General features: G+C 43.0%; 1 protein-coding gene across 5 annotated transcripts in view; it reads left to right on the forward strand.

Annotated features, from left to right (window-relative positions):
• CNTNAP2 (contactin associated protein 2) overlaps positions 1-18,861 on the forward strand; it is a 1,965,211-nt gene that overhangs the window by 1,526,056 nt on the left and 420,294 nt on the right. For all 5 annotated transcript variants that reach the window (XM_045053282.1, XM_045053281.1, XM_023250688.2 and 2 more), the window contains one exon: positions 7,870-8,026. In XM_045053282.1, coding sequence (XP_044909217.1) covers positions 7,870-8,026 — 157 coding nt within the window. The remainder of the gene's footprint in view (positions 1-7,869; positions 8,027-18,861) is intronic.

Consider the following 18,861-nt stretch of genomic DNA (forward strand, 5'->3'; position numbering starts at 1 on the left):
GGGGGCAAGGTGACTCGGCACTAGCTTTAGGGCTTTGCAACCCTTGGATTGTGCCCATCTCATGCTGAAGGAAAAGGGGGATCTGGCCTGCTCGATCTTCCAGATTGTCCAGCGGGCTCTGTAGTGGCTACAGCACCTCTGAAACTCCTCTTTGCTCCAGCCCGGCCGACAGCTTCCTGTAAGGTTTTACCTTCCTTGTTCTCTAGCATGTTTGCGTTGCAGGGAAGATTCTCGCAGGTACCAACTGCTGTGTGCACACAGTCTAGAATTACACCAATTAAAGATATCTTGGGGCGCCTGGGGGGCTCAGTCGGTTAGGCGTCCGACTTCAGCTCAGGTCATGATCTCACGGTTGATGAGGTCGAGCCCCGTGTCGGGCTCTGTGCTGGCAGCTCAGAGCCTGGAGCCCGCTTCCGATTCTGTGTCTCCTTTTCTCTCTGCCCCTCCCTGCTCATGCTCTCCTTCTGTCTCAAAAATACATAAAAACATCTCTAAAAATTTTTTTTAAAAGATATCTTTATTTAGTACGCCTATTCTCACTATTTGTGGCATGGTGTGGAGCACTGTGGTCAGATCAGAGTGGTCAGCTGAAACTGACCAGTGAAGCGGAGGGAAAAAGAATCAGTGGTGGTTTGGTAAAGACAGAAGGGAGGAGAAAACGGGGGATTTTTCAGAGCGAGAGTCACTTCTTTAGAAATTGGATCCTGCGCGATAGGGGGCTTCAAAGAGCCAGGATGCTGCCAAACAGAGGGAACGGTGAGGGGAACTGCCAGCAGGGGGCGTGGAGCTGAGCGCCGAAGGTGGGTGTCTGCCGCGGTTGTATCTGTTCTAGTTCCTCCCCTAAAAAGCCCCCTGTGATTCCCTAACGGAAGTTGTAGATAAATAGATCGTAGTAGGTAAAATAAAACGAGATTTCACCAGGCTAAAAAGACACTTCTTAAGTTTTCATTTTAGAGACAATAAAGCCCTGTGGCATTGTTTTTAATATCTTCTAGAAGTGGATGATACGGAGCTAATTAAATGTCCCAGTGACCCTACTCAGTCTTACCGTAAGAGTGTGCCAGGATAATGTTTATTTAAGCAGACCATTAAGGTACTTCGTGTAGCCCGGAAGTGTCGAAGAACACATTGTGAAAATCACACAGACGTACCACGTTTTCCTCAAGAGGTCCCCATGCACTTGCCCTTGGGTTTCTGAAACACCTTGTTAGTGGAGAAAATTAGAGAGATCTCTTGGTTTCTTCAAGTCCTCCCTCCTTCTTCCTTCCCCAGTTAGTCATCCAAACAATAATAAACCCTTCAGCATAATGAAACTTGATCTTGAGTACAAACAGTGTAGTGATTCTATGTAATTCAATCTGTATCTGGTTGTTTTAATACAATGTCCCTTACTTTGATAATTCAGCTTCTAGTTAACTTTGAATATGGGCCATCGTTACTAATCTTGTGCCGGTGGTTACACCTACTGAATACAGTTAACAAAAACCTGGTCTATTTTGAGATTAGAGAAGTTCTTGAACTCTCGGCGCTGGGTAATTAAATTCTTTCTCTTCTAACCACTTCGTATTCTTGTCTTTTTAAAGTCTTTCCGTCTTTATCATCTTTAACTGCTTTCCCCCTGAGCCAATTAACAGTAAATAATGACTTATAAAGCAAAAAGTAGCACCTTATTAGCATAGCACTAGAATAAGGCAATTCTTTGTTCAATGAAAATTGAACCATTTTCTTGTTGAATATAAAATAGATGCCAAATTAATAATTTATTTTAGTTACAGTGATTTGATTTAGCCACATGTGCCAGTGCTAAGAACAAAGGGTACAATTTGCTTTTTCCCTGGAATCTGTGTTCCTTACTGGCGTTCTGCTGTCCGTGGCACACGTGAAAACAGCTAGTTAAACATGTTGTACTGTGCTTAATTTATTTTCCTCGGAAGGACTACGAAATAACATTGATTTTGTCCCACCTTAACTGGGAACGGTAGCCATCTAAGGCCGTCTGTAACTTGACACAGAGGTGAAGTTTGGGGGGAGAGCTGGGAACTTGGGCTACTCTCACCTGGTCACTAGAGTGTCACCTCCTTGCACTGACCAGAGGAAATGTCAGTTCAGAATCACCCCCCCCCCACCCCGGATCCCACCCTGGTGTCTAATAAGAGTCCCTCCGTACAGGAAGTGAAGGTCGGCCATGTGAGATTAGTTCAGAGCCTGGATTCCACACAGAGCTTAGGCCTCCCGCTGGAACACCCACTGCCCAAACAACTTGACAATGAAGTGCCCTCTCCAGGTGCTTCTCCACACTCCCTGCCTCCAGGAATCAGAAGACTCTCTCTTCTATTTCCCCTACCACACATTTCTCAGAATCTCCTGCTAAAGGAGAGGCTGATAATGATCTTGTTCCTTTTCCTGACAATGTTCTGATTTCTATAAAGAATACTGAGCCACATTCAACTTCTCTCGTTCATGCATTTTATCATGATGTCTATAATGAAAATATAACAGTGTTAGGTTGTTCTACTAGTTGTTGGAAGAAATTATTTGAAATTGAGCTGAGGTTTTAGATATATGCTCTTCCAAGGGCTATTTGAATGACAGGGAGGGTGAAGGAGTTTCCTGCCAGAGAGTCCATTAACCCCAGTTCTATAGGTATCTGGTTTGTTTCCTCTCCTCTGTCAGGTGGGTTGGCACCTCCTCATTCCCCAAACAATGGTAATAACCCAAATTTCCTTTGAAGGAAAGAATTTAGTATTAGGTTACCTTGGAGAGATTCAGTGTGATAAATAAATGTGATAACCAGTCTAGGTCATGCTTCTACATTTCGGGGATCAAGTTGTGATCTGGAAGGCCCCAGGGGCATTTGCAAGGTCAGCATGGTACTGTCCACCTTTGCTCTCTCCCTGTAACATGGCCTAGAGATAGAATCAACAGAGACCTTGTTCAGCTTACTGGCCAGATGGTCTGGCTCAGATTTTATAATTTCCATAAGTGGAATTTTTCAAGCCTTGTTTTTTGAAACTCTTGACTGCATCACGAAAAGAGTTTATTATTGGTCATGGTTGCAACATTGGGAAGCATCTGAATTTCCATGCTTTACTCTTTACTGTAATGGAGAGAGAAGGGAGGAGCAAAAACAAAACCAAACAAACAAACAAAGCCACCTTGAAGGTAGAAAGAAAACACAGCTCCCTGTATGCTGGGACATGGCTCAGATAGGAAAAGATAGGGTTTCGGCATGGACCTCATCTCAGAGAGCTGGCTTCTTTTGCCCTCCATAACAGGATACTGGAATCTCTCTCTACTATTTACCAGATCAAGTCAAATACCTTTTTGAAAATTCATATGCCACAAATGATCTTGCAAAGGGAAAAATAATAACTTTTCCAAATTAAGTCAACACAACCGAAAAATCTAGAAATTTGTATGAATTAGAATATTTGTCTAACTCTTTTCCAAGTTCAGTGCATTTGCTCATTTATTACATCAAGGCTGAACCTCCCAGGAGAGTTTCATTGCTTTAAATTGCCCACCTTACAAACAATCCCATTTACAGTTGCACCAAAAAGATCAATATACCTAGCAACAAATCTAACCAAGGAGTTGAAAGACTTAAACTCTAAAACTAAAGACATTAATGAAAGAAATTGAAGATGACTCAAACAAAGGGAAAGATATCCCATTCTCATGGATTAGAAGAACTAATGTTCATACTACCCAAAACAATCTACAGATTCAGTGATTCAGTGCAATCTCTTATCAAAAAGCCAGTAACATTTTTCACAGAACTGGAACAAGTAATCCTAGAGTTTGTGTGGTACCACAAAAGACCCAGGTAGCCAAAGCAATCTTGAGAAAGAACAACAAAACTGGAGGTATCACAATCCCAAATTTTAAGATACTTTATAAAGCTATAGTAATCAAGACAGGTGTTACTGGAAAAAACAAAACAAAACAAAACAAAAAAACATAGATCAATTGAAAAGGATCAAGAGCCCAGAAATAAACCCATACTTATATGGGCAATTAATTTACCACAAAAAAGGCAAGAATATACAATGGGGAAAAGACAGCCTCTTTAATAAAAGGTTTTGGGGAAACTGGACAGCTATATGCAAAAGAATGAAACTGGACCACTTTCTTACACCATACACAAAAATAAACTCAAAACGAATTAAAGACCTAAATGTGACACATGAAACCATAAAACTAGTAAAAGAAGACATAGGCACTAACCCGTTAGGCATCAGCGTTAGCAACATATTTGTGGATAGATCTCTTCAGGAAAGGGAAATAAAAGTAAAAATAAGCTGTTCGGACTAGACCAAAATGAAAAGCTTTTGCAAAGCAGAGGAAACCATCAACAAAATGAAAAATCAACCTACTGACTGGGAGAAGATATTTACAGATGATATATCCAATAAGGTGTTAATATCCCAAAAATATAAAGAAATTATACAACTGAACACCAAAATAACAATAAATAAGTAATCTGATAAAAAAAATGGGCAGAGGATGTGAATAGGATATTTTTGGAAGAAGACATCCAGAGGACCAATGAAGAGAAGGTCAGCATCACTCATCACCAGGGAAATGCAGATCAAAACCACAAGGAGGGGCGCCTGGGTGGCTCAGTTGGTTAAGCATCCAACTTCAGCTCAGGTAATGATCACATGGCTCGTGAGTTGGAGCCCTGAGTTGGGCTGTCCGAGCTGTCTGTGCTGACAGCTCAGAGCCTGGAGCCTGCTTCAGATTCCCCGTCTCCCTCTCTGGCTGCACCTCCCCTGCTTGCACTCTGTCTCTCTCTCTCTCTCTCTCTCAAAAGTGAATAAACATTTAAAAAAGTAAAGAAAAAAACATAAGGAGATATCACCTCCTACCAGTCAGATGGCTATTATCAAAATGACAAGAAATACCTAGTGTTGGCAAGGATGTGGACAAAGGAAACCCTCGTAAGCTATTGGTGGGAATGTAAATTAGTGCAACCATTGTGGAAAATAGTATGGAAGTTCCTTAAAAAATGAAAAATAGAACTACCATACGATCCAGTAATTCTCCCACTGGGTTTTATGCGAAGAATACAAAAACACTAACTTGAAAAGATATATGCAGCCCTATGTTTATTGTATTATTAACCATAGCCAAGATATAGAAGCAACCCAGTGTCCATTGATAGATGAATGGATAAAGAAGATGGTGTGTGTCTGTGTGTATGTGTGTGTGTGTGTGTGTGTGATCGACTATTACTCAGCCATAAAAAGAGTGAGATCTTGCCATTTACATGAACATGGATAAACCTAAAGGGTATTATGCTAAATGAAATAAGTCAGAGAAAGACAAATACCATATGATCTCACTTACGTGTGGATTCTAAAAAACAAAACAAATGAACAAGCAAAAAGCCAGACTCATAAATACAAAGAACACACTGGTGATTGCCAGAAGGGAGGAGGGGTGGAAGATGGGTGAAATGGGTGAAGGAGATTAAGAGGTACAGACTTTGAGTTATAAAATAAATAAGTCACGGGGATGAAGAATACAGCAGAGGGAATACAGTTGATAAATATCGTAATAATGTGTGTGGTGACAGATGGGGACTGCTCTAACAATGATGAGCACTGAGTAATGTATAGAATGATCGAATCACTAGATTGTACACCTGAAACTAATATAATGTTGTATGTCAACTATACTTCCATAATAAAATAAAAATAAATAATCTACCTTAAAAAAAAAAAGACAGAACTGCAGCAGTTTTTATGCCATTCCAGTATGGCTCTTGCCTCATTTTCATTTCTGAGCAATCACACAGGTACTGGGGCAAGTGCATACCTAGGGTCCTGAAAGGGTGGTTGAGTTATTATAATTGGAATTCCAGCCATATACCTGCAGACTTTGACCGGCCTTCTCGGCTTCCTGGCTGACACTGCCCCCAGTAGGTTCCATTCCCTCCCAGCTTTCTGCAGGAGAAGCTCTTCTTAGGACCTCCCCTTCTCCCATTTTGTTCCCTCCGCTGTCTGTTGCTGCCTAGCTTCTTCTTGCCATCATTCACCTGAAACTCCCCTCAACAAAGTCTCCTGTGAGCGCTGAGCTGTCAAACTAAAAGAAAAAGTTAAGATTCCCATCTTCATGGACTTTGCTCTGAAATCTGACAATTCAGACCACACTGCCTTTTCGAAGTTCTTTGGTTTTTTTCCCTCCACCCTCTCTGACTGCTCCCTTTCGTGACTTCCACCATGGCCATCTGCCTCTTTCTCTTCTCCAAGTGTTCTTATGATCTAAAAGATTCCAACTGCATCTCTCCTGCTACCAGTATTTGCTCATTTACCCTCATGGTTCCTAAAATGGGACCTGCAGCCCAATAATGCTCCTGAGACCCAGACTTCTACATCCAATCGCCTGTTTTATGTATCAAGTCCATCACCCTTTCTTCAACACATTCCCTAAGCTTCTCATCTTCCTCCCCCATTATCTTGGTGAAACGCATCACCCAAGCCAGAAGCCTGGGATTATTCCACAACACCTTCTTCCTGTCCTCTCTGCCACCCTAATCCCAACAGTCCTACACCAATTATACTTTGCTAATCTCTTCCTATTTTCTCTTCCTCTCTGTTTCCACTACTATTTTATTATTTCTCTTCTGTATTAACGTGGGAGCATCACCTCTGGCCTCCCTGACTTTATCCCTTGGAAATCTTTCACCTTACTATAGATCTTTGAGATACAGATTTGATTATGAAAATTCCCTGCTTAAAATCCTTTAATTGGCTCCCATGACTTACAGGACGAAGTTCAATCTCTTTAAGTTGGGAGGAAATAAACACTGAAAAGCAAGAATAAGCCAGTGCAAAGTAACTTCTTATTTAGACAAAGATTTTTTGTGATATGCCCTCATCTCCCATCTATTACTACCTACCCCTGCTACCCTTTCAGCCTTATTCTACCATATTCTACCTACACATTTCTATATATTTTTTTCCATATAGAACTTTACCTCTCTGTCTTTTTACATTCTGCTCCCTCTTCCTACAAGCCTTTACCTCTCTTACATCCTTATTCACCCGAGTAATGCCCATCCAGCCTTCAACACATAGCTCAAATACTTGACCTTCTCCGGGAAACTTTTCTTCATGACCTCTTTTCTCTCATTCAGGCTCCCGTGTGTCATAAATCTTGTTAAACTCAATCTTTACCTCCATCATGCTGCCAAGTTTCTTAGAGTGTTTGACATGCAGTGGAAACTCAAGCACTGTTTGATGAGTGGATAAATGAATGAATACATGAGTGCATATTAGGCCAAATAACAAAAAGGAAAGTGTATTACGTAAGAGTGTTGTACAATATCTTGTGAGATACAGTGTCACACTTCTGGTTTGGGAGCAGATCCGCGGTGTGATTGAAAGAGTCACTTCGCCTCTCTAGACCTCAGTTTCCTTACCTGCAAAATAAGGAGATCACCTTAAGACACAATGAAGGTCATCTGGCTCTAATAGTCGGTGATCCCCCAGACTCTCATGTCACAGAAGACCGCGGCTAGTCGTGAGCTCGGCTGTAATTTACAGAATCAGTGCACGGTCTATATGCCTTCATCAGGAGTGTCCCATATGGCCAGCACTGGCGGGCACCTAAGTTCCTGAAGCTTCAAGGTCAAAGTGTCTTCCAGGGAAGGAGGTGCACATTCTGGTGGGGAAACTTACCATTGCCCATCATGATTTTTTATTAAATATTCCTATTATTGAAACACGTTTACTTTTAAAGAGGGTAAAGTGATGTTCGGTCTACCGGACCGCGATGGTACCTCTGGGTGCGAGGGTGTGCATGTGGCATTAAAGCGGGTGTGCCTCATCTACCTGACTGTGCTGTTTCCTTTTCTCATAGATGGAAGTCCTTACACCTGGTGGGTCGGCAAGGCCAACGAGAAGCATTACTACTGGGGCGGCTCCGGGCCCGGGATCCAGAAGTGTGCGTGCGGCATAGAGCGAAACTGCACAGACCCAAAGTACTACTGTAACTGCGATGCGGATTACAAGCAGTGGTGAGTGCATGCTCCCCTCCCCACGGGCCTTCAGGTCAGAGAGATTCGGTAGAAGAGACCATTTGAAAATTGCTGAAATAATAGGACAATAGGGTAGCAGTGTCTGGGAAGTAACCCAGGTGACAAATGTCAGGAACGCACCAAAAAACATAAAAGCAGAAAGAGGTCAGCATTACAGCGGGTGCGTTCAGAAATAAACAGGCACAAAATTGGTGCGTTCCCATTTTATTCAGAGAGAAGAATAATGAGCCATGTAGAAGATGGTGCTTTACATTATGAAACGTGCTTAGTAACAACAGAGGGAATGGCCGTGGGCAGGGAGCCCATGGGCAGGCGTGTGAGAGAGTCCCCGGTAAATGGTCTCCTTCCACCTCCTGCAATGTTTGCTTTGAGAAGCTGCCTGAGAGAAAAAGAGGAGGGGGAAGGGAAAGGAGAACCTCATTCTTTGCTCTATCTTGAGCAACAGTGTTTGCCCATCCACTGTTTCTTCGTGCCCTGAACTGTTTATAACTCTGATACAGATCAAGTTCAGGAAAGATCCATCTTGGGTTTCTTCCGTCCCTCTCCTGGCTTTTGTTCGGCTTCACAGTGAATGGCTGGGTCTGCATCTGTAACAGATAAAGATAAAATCAGCTGTCATTCCGTGTGCAAAACAGAGGCCCCGGAACTTAGGTGAAAGTCTGTAAACCCAAGTACATCTTTCCCCAGAAATACACATCACACACCTGCTTCTCACAATTTCAGAAGCGGGGAGGACCCTCTGTGCTCCTCTCCTGCCCCCGGCCAGCAGCAGAGAGCAGGGCTCCGAATTTTCCCAAGAACAACCACAGGTTACTTCCGTCTGCTTCTGGTTCACACTACTTAGAAAGACAATTTACAAGACAAGTTCATTCTACCGGTTAACTGAAAACTAATTCTAATTGTAAACTTATATGATTTCTAGGTAGGGCGTCTACCTATTTTCCAGATTTTCTCTCAGCAAATGAAATGAATTAGCAAGGCTGTATATTTCAGTGTTTTAGAATTGCGTGTGCACGTGCATGTGTGTGCATATGCGTGCATGTGCAAGTAGCTACCATTACTCTTTGATCGTGGTTTATTGTAAAGAGAAAAGCATGATACTCAATTTTTAAGTTTATTTTTTCGGAAGTTGTCTCTACACACACATTCACACACTCCACAAAGACTGGAAGTCAGGAGAACAGAAGCCAAAGGCAGGGCTCTGAAGTTGACTTTTCATTCATTAAGTCAGTCTACCATCACTCAACAGATATTGATTGAACATCTTATGTACCAGGTACTGGGGATAAAACACTGAATGACAAGGACAAGAATCCCTGCCTTGACCTATGTTCTTGTTGTCGCTTGTTACTGGTGTGTGTGTCCTTAAGCAAGTTCCATAGACTCGGATTCATTAGTCAGTTCAACGTTGAATCCCAGGCCCTTCGAGAAGCTGACTGTGTCCTCTCCAAGAAGGAGAAGTGGGAGCATTGTCCTGGGTGGCTCAGTGTCTAGCAATGCGGAGGTTTCATCCTACCACGGAAGACAGCTGACATATTCAGAAAGAGGGAAATCTTGTGCATATAGCCAAGTGAAATTCATTTTTGTCAGACATCCTGATGAGTGCTAGGGATACAATGGTAAATAGAACTTGCACCTTGTCCTGAAAGAGCTCAAAAACCAGTTGGAGGAAAAAAAATCCACAGAAACAGGCAACATAATACAATCAGTGCTCTGATAAAGGTATTACAGGATACACCAAAACCAGTGGAAGAAAATTTAAGTCTGACTGAGGGAGTAGAGGGAGCGGTTAGTAAGGTGCTCACAAGAAGAAGGATGCTTGAGAGAGAAGAAAGAGTTTGCTGGGCACACTCATCCTCGCAAGATCGTCTTGGAGGAGAAGCAGTTTGAGCAAGCATCCGCACAGTAGATTTGGAATGCAGTGTGGACAAGAGGAGCCACAGTAACGCTAAGCATGTGGGCAGTACGACATTGGCACTTCCGTTCTTTGCGGGGCAGGGTGGGAGTCTGGATTTCCCAGTGATGAGCCCTGTGGAGGTAGGCTTGATGGAGCAGGCGGAGGGGGAGGGGGATGTCACAACAGTCCTTGAAAGACATCAAGGGCTTAAGGTGAAACGAAGGCACAGCCACAAAGGAGGAAAGTGTATGAGATGTTGTGACGTGTCTAGCAAATTTGATAGTTAGGCCTCTGTGAGAAGGAGGGGAGGAATGTGGGTAGGCTCCCCCTTGGGCACCTGGAAATGGAGTGGAAGCAGGGCCATGCATCAGGCTAAGAAATAAAGCTTTGAGCCAGTAGATGGTGAGTTCCGCTTGGAAAGTATTAAGTTGGAGGTGCCAGCATAGCATCATGTCTAAATCCAGAGAGGTGCCGTTAATGGGATGGCCGGTAAGAAATAGAGACTTCAGAGAAATGTCTTTGCGTCTGAAATCATTTCCAAGAACATACCCGAATTCAGATCAAAGATGAGCAGACTCATCGCAGACAGACCTATTCGACGGCACTCACACACATTGCTCTGGCAAGACGTGATCGGATCGTAACCGTTGACAGTTTCTCGGGGCCCCAGACACCCCACCCCTTTGCTTCTGTGAAACTTGTCTGATGTCCCCTTTAACAGAAGCACTATCTCTTGAGAAAACTGAAATATATAATGAATATGTTCACCATAAATAGCTATTAAAAGGATCTTCCCTATTTAGCACGAGAAAGAAAGCTTTTGGTGATGTCTTGTTGGTCTTTGAATTCACCAGCACCTGGCAAAGGCCTTGCTATGTGGATGCTTTACAAATGACATAGATTTGACACTTCTGAGGGAAGCTTTCAACCACTCTGAAACACAGATTTGTTGTCTGTATAATAAAAATAAATCTTGATTGGCAGACTTCTGTGCGAGTAAACGGATTATAGGATATGAAAACATTCTGTAAATTGTATAATATGGGATACATAGCTATTTGCAATTCTTAATTATATAATTTTCAGTGCAAGTCTTCATGATTCCAAATGAATCTTTAGAGGGGCGCCTGGGTGGCTCATTCAGTTAAGCGTCTGACTTCAGCTCAGGTCAGGTTCTCGCGGTTCATGGGTTCGAGCCCTGTGTCGGGCTCTGTGCTGACAGCTCGGAGCCTGGAGCCTGCTTTGGATTCTGTGTCTCCCTCTTTCTCTGCCTCTCCCCTACTCATGCCCTGTCTCTCTCTCTCTCTCTCTCTCTCTCTCTCTCTCTCTCTCTCTCTTTCTTTCTTTCCCTTTCTCTCTCTCTCTTCCCCCCCCCAAAATAAATACACATTTATTTTAAACATTAGAGTAGGACATATTATTTTTACTATTTGAATGTTGAATGCAACCCTAGCTAAAGTTGTTAACAAATTTACAGTTGCATAAATTGGGGCCCAGGAAAATTTAAATAAGTTTCCAAAAATTATATTAGAAATGAGAAACAGAGCAAAGGCCAAGGCCCAGATTTCCAAACTTCCGGTTCAATGTTTTCCTATAATATCACGATCAAGGAAGACTACTCACATTGTTTTTCCATCTTTTTAATGATTTATGAATTTAGTGTCTAACTAGCCGTATGTGAATTTTAAACTTAAAGTTTAACCAAACAGAGTACATGTCTTATGTTCCTTTTTTTTTTCTAGAGGAACTCTAAAACTTAGATTAAGCATTTATTCTTATTTATTAGAGAAAAATACACAAAAATGAAGCTGGGATAAATGAGATTATAGCTCAGGACACAAGTGGGCCTCGTAGCAAAGCTATGATGACCTATGAGAACTCTCACCATCTCCATGATTGCCTGATTATCTGTGCCGTGAGAAGTTTTGCACAGTTATTTCTGAGACTGAACGTAATTTAACATTTATGATTTACTATTCTCAGCAACAGTAAATATTCCCACCTACCGTGCCAGAACCCTAATTAAGTGAGCCTTGGTCTCAGCTAAGTGCCCACCACTGGGTAATCCGTGGTCTCTTGCCGCCCGACTCAATGAGCTCACTCATCACATCTGAAATTAGCAATGCCAAAAATGGAATTACCAGTGAAGGCGTGCTAGTCATTGCTTCACTGCCCTTTTCTCGTTGCACTTGGAGAATTTCTGGGTAACTGTGTGCGGGCCAACATGAGCCCATACGCCGGGGGAAACGAGGGAGGTGAAAAGCTATTAACACAGTCTCTGTGTTACAGTCAGGGAGCAGTTCCCACCTCCGTCTTAGAAAAGACCAGGTACATACTAACTTGTGTCCCATTCCATTGGCCCTGAATGGAGTTGGCTTGTCTTCCTGGGCTAGAAATAGAAATAAGCCACGACCAACTTTACATAGACAGCAGAACCTCTTTAATGCGTTAAAACCAGAAACATTGGGCTCAGCTTCCTACCAACAACTGTTAAGTACTTTGAATGTTTTGAAAAGGAATCATTATATATTTTCTCGCCGTTTATAAACAGCTTCATCTCATCTTTGATAGCGTCTTTCCATGAAACGTCTTTACTTTTACTCAAAGTGAAATGCTTGCGTGTGCGTTCTCGTTTGCCATGTGGCTCAGATCACGATAGTGAACGTTTGGGGATGTTAATCACGTGTCAGACAGTGTCAAGAGCTCCAATGTTCCATGTCATTGACACATTACAGTGACCCTACGATTAAGGTACTTACTTTATGCTCATTTTACAAATCAGGAAATTAAGTCCCAGAGAGGTTAAGTTACTTCCCCAAGGTCACACAGCTAACAAGTGGGAGAACCACAATTCGAAAACTCCAGACTCATGCTGAGATATTCTGCAGCCAGGCATAAAGTCTGTAAAAATTTTTAAATATGCTCTGTGTAGAGTGTGGCAAACAAGCCGCCTTATAGAGGCAATTTGCTGGGGCGCCTGGGTGGCTAAGTCCATTAAGTATCCGACTTCAGCTCAGGTGATGATTTTACGGTTCGTGGGTCTGAGCCCCACATCGGGCTCTGTGCTGACAACTCGGAGCCTGGAGCCTGCTTCAGATTCTGTCTCCCTCTCTCTGCCCCTCCTCTGCTCATGCTCTGTCTGTCTGTCTGTCTCTCTCTCTCTCTCTCAAAAAGAAATATTAAAATAAAGGCAATTTGCTATCAAACCTTTAACAGATATTCTTTGAACCTTTTACTATATGGCATTTTAGTTTCTTAAATAGATGCAAACAAATGTAGGTACTTTTCTCCCCATTTTTTATAGCAGCCAAGACAAAACAAACCCAAACAGAAATTTCCATCAATAGAATCTTAAGTAATTATATTATCGGGTTGTTGAAGGAAGGAAGGAAGTAGATACACAAACACTTGCATAGAAAAATAGCCAAAGTAAAAATACAAAAAGAAAGCTGAAGAATATACAATATGAGTCTGTTTTTGTAAAAAAATACACATACAGCCATAACCCTTATATACATATAGGCAAGTTCTGGAAACCATACAAAATAAACTATTTTTTTAATGTTTATTTATTTTGAGAGAGAGAGAGAGAGAGAGTGCATGAGTGGGGGGCGGGGTCAGGAGCAAGAATCCCAAACAGGCTCCACACTCAGCACAGAGCCCGATGTGGGGCTCAAACTCATGAACCATGAGATGGTGACCTGAGCCGAAACCAAGAGTCAGACGCTTAACTGACTGAGCCACCCAGGTGCCCCATTGTGCTAACTCTTGTTAATGGTTTACTTTGCGGGTGCCTGGGTGTTTCAGTCAGTTAAGTAAGTGACAGGCTCTTGATTCTGACTTAGGTCATTATCTCACAGTGGTGAGCTGGAACCCCTCGTTGGGCTCCATACTGACAGTGCAGAGCCTGCCTGGGATGCGCGCTCTCTCTCTCTCTCTCTCTCTCTCTCTCTCTCTCTGTCCCTCCCTCTCTCTCTGCCCCTCCCACATTCACTCTCTCTCTAAATAAATAAATAAGCTTAAAAAAAAGAGTTAACCCAGTAGACGAAGGATATGGAGTCTTGTCTTTATCCCATTCTACATCTTATTTACCCTTTGGATTTTTGGCCGTGATTATAGTTAACCTGTTTGATTAAAATTTCTAAAAGTAGTTTCCAAATCTTATATGGAAAAGTAAGGGCCCTCACAGGCATCCCATTACATAACAAAACAATATTAAACCAGACTCTTAAGAAAGCAGATAGAAGAATAATGTTCAATAACAGCACACAAGCTACTCTATTCTTGATTCTGTTGTCCCCAGTATTGGGGTGAGTTTCTAGGAAAGCTGGAGAGTGCTCCTCTCCCATGTAGCACGGTGAAACACAACATCTAGGCCACTAGCCTTTACCTACCTGCAGAAGACTACGGTTTATCTCGATCTGAATTCTGTAAAACTCATGCTGGTGCCGTTAATCCTTCTGGGATCCTGCTTGAGACAACATTCTCAGTCGTCTGATTCTCAGTCATCTGATTCTTGCCTATTAGAGGATGTGATATTATGAATAGTATGGGTATCAGTTATGAGTAATGCTGTCCTGGTCGCGAAACCAACCAAAACAGTAGCCAATATTCAAATAAATGTGTGTGTGTGTGTGTGTGTGTGTGTGTGTGTGTGTGTGTGAGAAATGAAATATTAAAATGGGTAGTTACCCATACGTTTCCTTTTTAGAGACATAAATGGAGCTGACCTTCTAATCTAATGAAGGCTATCTTTCTTCATTTAAGTTAAGCTTTGCTTAAAAAACACAAAGAAAGATGGGGTACCTGGGTGGCTCAGTCAGTTGAGCATCCGACTTCAGCTCAGGTCATGATCTCACTGCTCCTGAGTTCGAGCCCCACATCGGGCTCTGTGCTGACAGCTTGGAGCCTGGATCCTGCTTCGGATTCTGTCTCTGTCTCTCTGCTCCTCCCCCACGCTTGCTTTCTCTCTCTCACATGTAAATAAATATTTTTAAAAATTTTTTTAAAAAGCAAAGACAGAAAAAGGAAACTTTAAACTGATTGGGCCCCAGAGTTTCAGTGTATTTCAGCACAGTGCAGATTTCAGACACGTTTCATGACCCCCTGGATTTTAGTCCTTCTACTTCCTCTCTGAAGTCTACCGGTCAGATTTCCTGCACCGTGAAGTTGCATCTAAATAGGATATTCCTCGAAAGTCTAGCAGCTAAGCTCGTTTGGAAGTGTAACTACTTTTCAATATGTGGGTCGGGGCTAAGAGCTCCAGGCGAGGGCTTCTGCTCTTTCATTAGGAATTCACCCTGAGATGTGAAGTAGGAAATATGAGCGAGGCACAGGTAGGCGGGTGCTGGAGAGTTCCAGATGCCAAGCAGCCCTACAAGTTGAAAGACCTCTTAGCGATGGAGGTAGGGAAATGCCTCTCCCCATTTCCAGAGGAAAGCATAAAAATGATACATTATATTCTGTCTCAGGGATATTTTGGTGCCAACTTGCTTGGCACAGCATAGAACCTCCTGTCACCTCATGGATTGTGTCATGACAGAAAGGTAATTGGGCACCGGAGAAGATGTCAGCAGAGTATCAATATGGTTTGACCACTGCCCCTAAATAATATTGATGACAGGAAAGGGAGAGGGATTAATCAGGCGTGAGCCTGTCAGATGTTCGGAGCGCGCTGCAGGTTCCAGAGAAAGATGCACCCCACCGACAGAATGCTAAATGGACTCCCGACAGAAGACATTATTTAGCCATCTCGCGAAAAACAGAACGAAGACGCAAGAAGGCTTTCTGAGAAAAGTGTAGTTCATTTTCCATCACCTCTCCCCGGCACGCTTTAAAAAGAGGGAGATCTCTTCTATTTTCTGGGACGAAAAAAAAATTGCGGTCTCCCTAAAAATCGACCATGAGTAAAGAAAGGATCAAGTCAAAAGTCATGTCGTTCAGTTTAAGGTGAAGGGCCAGGCAAGCAGTTTTGGGGCCCCGTGGCAAGCAGGTCGTGGGGGTGCCACATGTGACACAGCCCGTTTGTTTGCTCGCCCTGTGTCCTTCCGGAAGGTGAAATCCATTCCACTCGAAACTCACCATCACACCCTCCTTACCGCCTCTCCTGGGCCTTTCGCAGATGCCTGGCCCTCTGTGGTTCCAGCTTGTCTCTTGCTACGGCTCACTTCTAAACCTGACCTCAGAGCAGTACTGTAGCAACCTCCCAAAATAATTCCGAAGCTTGACGCTCCCCCATCCAACGACTTTATAACTGTGGTTATCACCGTCTGGCTTCATAGAAACTAGAACCACCTAGGAAGCACTGAAAATTACTGATCATCAGACCCTGCCTCGGAGTAATCAAACCCAAAATCTCTGAGGGTCAGGTCTGGCCATCCCAGATTCTGCACACTTCCAGGATTTCGAGTGTGTGGCCAGGGCTAAGAACCAGCGATTTCTGGTTAACTTGAACTGCACGTAATAAAAAAATATATATAAAGAAATAAGCTTTAAGCAAGATGAAAGCTTATTTCCCTATTATGTAAAAGTAGCCCACACTCCTCCCAACAACCTGCTCTAGTGTTCTTAGAGTTTGACCACATCCTCAGGCTCCAGTAGGGCTTCCAGTGCTCCGGCTGTCACATTCACATTCACATTCACATTCCAGGCAGAAGGTGAGATCTCCAGAGTCTCTTCCCATCTTACCCGCCCAGCTTGACCTCACTGTCCACCACGGCCATTCTGAGAACGTGTGTACTTCCTCATCGCCGGCCCCGTGACCTACACCTAAAATATCCCATCTCGTGTCTGCGGAGCAAACATCACTCACCACTGAAGATCAGCTCCCATGCTTATTTCTCAAGGAGCTCTCCCCCACTTTGCCCACACCCCCCCCCAACATCTAACCAAAACCTGTTACTTAAAAGCTTGCCTCCCTAAGGGCACCTGGGTGGCTCAGTAGGTTAAGCGTCCGACTTGGCTCAGGTCGTGATCTGACGGTCCGTGAGTTCGAGCCACGCGTCGGGCTCTGTGCTGACAGCTCAGAGCCTGGAGCCTGTTTCAGATTCTGTGTCTCCCTCTCTCTCTGACCCTCCCCCGTTCATGCTCTGTCTCTCTCTGTCTCAAAAATAAACAAACATTAAAAAAAATTAAAAAAATAAAAGCTTGCCTCGCTCATTCCCAAAGCCAATTTATTATAACGTTATTTTGTGTCTTACCTGTAACTATTTGTCTCCTCTCTCAAACTGTAAGCCTCACGAGGCCAAACGCCACACCTCATTCCTGTTTATAAATCCTCTGTGCCTGTCGCTAGCTACTCAGCAACTATCTACAATTTGATTTAAACCTGTAGCTCTTTAGAGATTTTTTTTTTTTTTTTACTGTGTGTAAACTTTCCTTTTGTCGTGAAACATAATGCACAAGAGACGCCCATACTTGACTCTTTGAAGATATTCTTTTTACTCTGGGCAGCGAAAATTGGGAAGTGATTTTGTATTTGAGTAGTAATGTAATTCCACCAAGATAGCTCTTAAAATGCTAATAATATGCGTATATGAATACGTGTATCTGTTCTTATATATTCATTTACACATATCTACATATATGTTAAATATACATATGGCATTATTATATATGATGTATAATACGTTTATTCATTTTTTGGAAGCATGCTGATTGTGTTCAGCTAGCTAAATGCCTTATATTAATATGAAATAATTTACTCTGTATGCAAGAAAGTAAATGATTGAGATGGAAATACAGGACACTTGGAGAATGAGAGGAGATGTACCCAGATAATAATACTTTCCTGCCTATCTTTGTCATCACTGAGAAGGGTGTACCCCTACTATAGGCAGTGTGTGTTGTATGCAGGATAATGGTCCCCAAAGATGTTCAGGGTCTGATTTCCAGAACCCATTACCATGTTACCTTACATGGCAGAAGGAGCTTTGCAGATGGATGAAGGGTAAAAACCTTGAGATGCGAGGTTGGTGAACTGTCTCATCAAAAGAGTACTTAGAAATGAAGAACATTTCCCAGCTGTGGAGAGAAGGAAATCTGGTGATGGAAGGAAGATCAGAGAGAGCCTAGATTGCTATCTTTGCAGATGAAGGAGGGGATCCGTGAGCCATGCATGTGGGTATCGTCTAGACGCTGAAAAAGGCAAGGGAAATGGATTGTCCCCCAGAAATTCCAGAAAGAAACTGAGCCCTGACAACACCTTGATTTTAGTCCAGTCGGACTCATGCTGGAGTATTAATCTATAGAACTGTAAGAGAACAGCTCTGTGCTGTTTTCAGACCCGTGGTTTCTGGTCATTTGCTATGGCAGCAATAGAAAACCGACAGACCTACTTTCTACTATGGTTGGTGTCACTGAAAACACCCTGCAAAACTTTTTCTCCCTCGTGTTGGTGTAGAGTCAAGGTTGACTGGTAGACTAGCCTTGAAGCAAATTTAAAAAGAACATCCTTAAAAGTAATCTTATGGCCAAAGCCACATTCCCTTGCCCGTACATCGCCTGCTGATGGAAAAGCTTCAAGCCCCTGTAGAGAACACGTAGGGTCTTCCTTGGATGTATGGTTCTCTTGACCAGGGAGGATGGGTTGCCCATTCTTATCTGCGATTGGATCTCCTTCAAGCGGATGACTGTATCGCTGATGCCAGGAGCTTTTACAACTCAGAAACATTCATTTGTACATCCAGTCGTTCAGCCACGTCTGAGTCCCTGCTAAGTACCAGGGATGCACCAGACCTTCCTGCTGGTCCTGAGAAACCCAGGGGGGGTGGGCAGCCTTAATGGTATGCCTCCCGCTGGAAGATTTCAGAGGTCTCCTTGATCCCTTCACACGTTTTAATTTCACCAATCCGATCCTGCCTTCTTTTTTCCTTTAATTTTAATTGACAGGCAGAGAAATGAGTGCATAATGCGGGTT

Source organism: Felis catus, chromosome A2, assembly GCF_018350175.1.
Source record: "Felis catus isolate Fca126 chromosome A2, F.catus_Fca126_mat1.0, whole genome shotgun sequence".
Taxonomy (NCBI): domain Eukaryota; kingdom Metazoa; phylum Chordata; class Mammalia; order Carnivora; family Felidae; genus Felis; species Felis catus.